General features: G+C 56.4%; 1 protein-coding gene across 1 annotated transcript; it reads right to left on the reverse strand.

Moving 5' to 3' along the window:
* Positions 1 to 645: 645 nt before the first annotated feature.
* On the reverse strand, positions 646 to 1,372 carry socs1a (suppressor of cytokine signaling 1a). The gene has a single exon (XM_078559310.1). It carries the CDS (start codon positions 1,306 to 1,308, stop codon positions 646 to 648), a length of 663 nt encoding a protein of 220 aa, XP_078415436.1. The 5' UTR covers positions 1,309 to 1,372.
* Positions 1,373 to 3,765: the final 2,393 nt, after the last annotated feature.

The following is a 3,765-nucleotide window of genomic DNA, read 5'->3' on the forward strand; positions in this document are numbered from 1 at the left end:
CAGTCTCAGGATACCGGGTAGACCATTTAGGACTGAGATGAGGAGAAACTTCTTCACTTGGAGGGTGGTGAACCTGTGGAATTCTCTACCACAGAAGGCTGCGGAGGCCAAGGCACTGAATATATGAAATAGATAAGATTTCTGGACTCTTAAGGTGTCAAGGGGTATGGGGAGAGAGCGGGAGTGTGGTCCTGAGATAGGGGATCAGCTATGATCCTATTGACTGGCGGAGCAACCTAGAAGGGCTGCCTGCTCCTATTTCTATGTTCCTAACAAGATTGCCTTTAACAATGGGCAGGGGAAATAGTGGGTGAGATGAGCAAGCAGGAATGAGCAGTGATGGACCAGAAAATCCCCTCAACAGAGATGTAATGTTAAAATTTCCTTTATAAATTTTATTTCATTAGAAAATGAATTCATTATAACACAACTCTGCACGGCAGAAAATAATCTGAGTGGGGGTCGTGGGGGTAGCCCCCCACATAGTGTAAACATTTACTGGTTTGTAAACAGTCTTAAAAATAGTTCAAGTTTCCTCTGAAAGTAGAAGACAATGCTACAAAGGGAAATTCCCCAGGGACAGGACTCCGGAGGGTTTAGTTGTCCCGCTTCTCCCCAGGTAATGCTGCTTTTTATTGTTTTTTTTTAAATCCGGAAGGGGAATGTTTTAAGGTAGTCCTTCAGGACGGAGTTCAGGGGCAGCTGGTCGATGTTCTGCCTGCCGAAGGACTCGACGATCCTCCTCCTGCTGAGCTCCTGCAGGGGCTGCAGCCTGACCTTCCGGAGGGGCTTAGACAGCAGCTTCTTGGGCGAGATGGTGAAGTGTTCCAGCAGTTCCAGCACGCAGCTGAAGGTCTCCTTGCTGCCGTCCAGGGAGAAGAGCCCGTCCTGAAACTGGATCCGGATGCTGATGGGCTCCTTGGCCGTCTGGACGCTGAGGGAGAAGAAGTAGTTCCTCTGCCTGCTGTCCCTGATCAGGAAGGTGCCGGGAGGCTCCGGCTTCAGCTTCAGGTGAGCCGCTTCCACTGGCATCGGACCCCAGTAGAAGCCGCAGCTCTCCAGGTACCTGCAAGTCCTCTTGATGACCTCGTAGTCCGACTGTGCTCGGAAGGTCTTGAAGTGCGACTCCAGCTGCCGGCTTGGGGGGCCGGACCTCGCCTGGTGGTGGTGCTGGTGGTGGTGGTGCCCATGGCTGGGGCGCTGGTGGGGCGACTCGGGGCGCCTGTCCTCGGCGTCTTCCAGGGGCTGGGGTTCCAGTCGGTCTCTGGCATTGGCGGCTCTGTCAGTCAGGTCGCTGTCCGCCACCATCCTACAGCAGAAAGGGCCTCGGGTGGTCTCCCATATCTTGAGGTCTGGGTGCAAAGCCGAAAGTCACCAGTCCCCTGGAAACAGGAGGAAAGAAAACCCCCAGTGAGTCAATGAGTTCCTGGAACAAGTCAAGAACCTGCTGGTAAAAGAGGATGGCAGTTCTGGTATCACTGGCGTGAAAACTAATTTCAAAAGAACACATTTATCTTGATACTCAAGTATTTCTTTCAAAGAAACCCACTGGGATAGTCCTTCCTGGATTCATCATGTTCTAACTCAAACCCCCCCACCCACCCCCAAAACAAGGCTTCACTTATCCACAGTTTAATGCCCCCACCCCATTCTCTCCACAGTTTAACAATCGCTCTGCTCCCACCCCATTCTCTTCCCACAAGCCTGATTTTCCTCCAGCCCCCCTGTTAACTCGCCCCTCTGTAGGGGGAATTGAGGATCATCCCGTAAAACCGGTCACCCCACCCCCCCCCACCACTTCACCTCCCACCCCCCCCATCCCCAATGAGCAGCAGCAACTCTGCGTTTGAGTGAAAAGCAAAATACTACAGATGCTGGGAATCTGAAACTGAGTTTCTTCCCCCCGCCCACATACACCCAACTCTCCCTCCCCCCAACTCCCCACACACACACACCCACCCCCACCCACATACACCCCACTCTCCCTCCCCCCAACTCCCCACACACACACACCCACCCCCACCCACATACACCCCACTCTCCCTCCCCCCAACTCCCCACACACACACACCCACCCCCACCCACATACACCCCACTCTCCCTCCCTCCCACCCCCCACACACACCCCACTCTCCCTCCCTCCCACCCCCGCACACATCCACCCCACTCTCCCTCCCTCCCACCCCCACACACACCCCACTCTCCCTCCCTCCCACCCCCGCACACATCCACCCCACTCTCCCTCCCTCCCACCCCCGCACACACCCCACTCTCCCTCCCTCCCACCCCCGCACACATCCACCCCACTCTCCCTCCCTCCCACCCCCCACACACCCACCCCACTCTCCCTCCCTCCCACCCCCCACATCCACCCCACTCTCCCTCCCTCCCACCCCCACCCACATCCACCCCACTCTCCCTCCCTCCCACCCCCCACACACCCACCCCACTCTCCCTCCCCTCCAACCCCCACACACCCACCCCACTCTCCCTCCCTCCCACCCCCCACACACCCACTCCACTCTCCCTCCCTCCCAACCCCCACACACCCACCCCACTCTCCCTCCCTCCCACCCCCCACACACCCACCCCACTCTCCCTCCCCTCCAACCCCCACACACCCACTCCACTCTCCCTCCCTCCCAACCCCCACACACCCACCCCACTCTCCCTCCTCCCCCCCTCAGCACTGTGGAGTTGCTGCCTTTGGTGATAGCAGCAACAGACGGGAACCAGGAGCTCCTCTGGTGGCATTTCTGGCCGCTCTCCCCGCTATTTATGGGAAATATTCTCCAGTCCCCGTCACATCAGGTAATGGGCCCGTGACCACAAACCAGTCCAGACACAAATCTGCTGCTCAAGGGCAAATAAAACCGAGCGAGTGACTTGTAAAATGAACTGATCTGAGAGGAGGGAGAGAGGGAGGGAAGGAGGGAGGGAGAGAGAGAGAGGGAGGGAGAGAAGGAGAGAGGGAGGGAAGGAGAGAGGGAGAGAGGGAAGGAGAGAGGGAGAGAGGGAAGGAGAGAGGGAGGGAAGGAGAGAGGGAGGGAAGGAGAGAGGGAGGGAGGGAAGGAGAGAGGGAGAGAAGGAGAGAGGGAGGGAAGGAGAGAGGGAGAGAGAGAGAGGGAGGGAGAGAAGGAGAGAGGGAGGGAAGGAGAGAGGGAGAGAGGGAAGGAGAGAGGGAGAGAGGGAAGGAGAGAGGGAGAGAAGGAGAGAGGGAGGGAAGGAGAGAGGGAGGGAAGGAGAGAGGGAGGGAGGGAAGGAGAGAGGGAGAGAAGGAGAGAGGGAGGGAAGGGGTTCCCGAGAGTTGCTGCTGGTGGGAGAGTTTTAAAATCAGCATTCAGCCCGCTCTTTCCACATTTACACCAGGAATATATCCACATCTGGAAGTTTGTGGCTGAAGTTTACTGAGCGGGACTCGGGATCTAAAACAAAAACCAGAAATTACCTGGAAAAAACTCAGCAGGTCTGGCAGGCTCGGTGGAGGAAGAAAAGAGTCTAGAGTCTAGGGATCTGATCAGCAGGAACCAAGTTCACTACAACACCCCCCCCCAAAAACCTCCATCCACACATTCCCCAAAGGTTAGGACCCCCCCCCCTCTCTCTCCTCTCACTGCTGTGTAAACAATACGAAAGTTTGCTCCATTGTGAAGAGAAGCGGGTCTTACCTTCTGCATCAAACTGAGAAGCTGGAGGAGAAAATAACCAAGCTCTGCAAAGACCCAGGGAGGGCAAATCCGATGTTGGAGTGAGTCTGCAGCTGGT

Source organism: Cetorhinus maximus, chromosome 15 (genome assembly GCF_964194155.1).
Source record: "Cetorhinus maximus chromosome 15, sCetMax3.hap1.1, whole genome shotgun sequence".
Classification (NCBI taxonomy): Eukaryota; Metazoa; Chordata; class Chondrichthyes; order Lamniformes; family Cetorhinidae; genus Cetorhinus; species Cetorhinus maximus.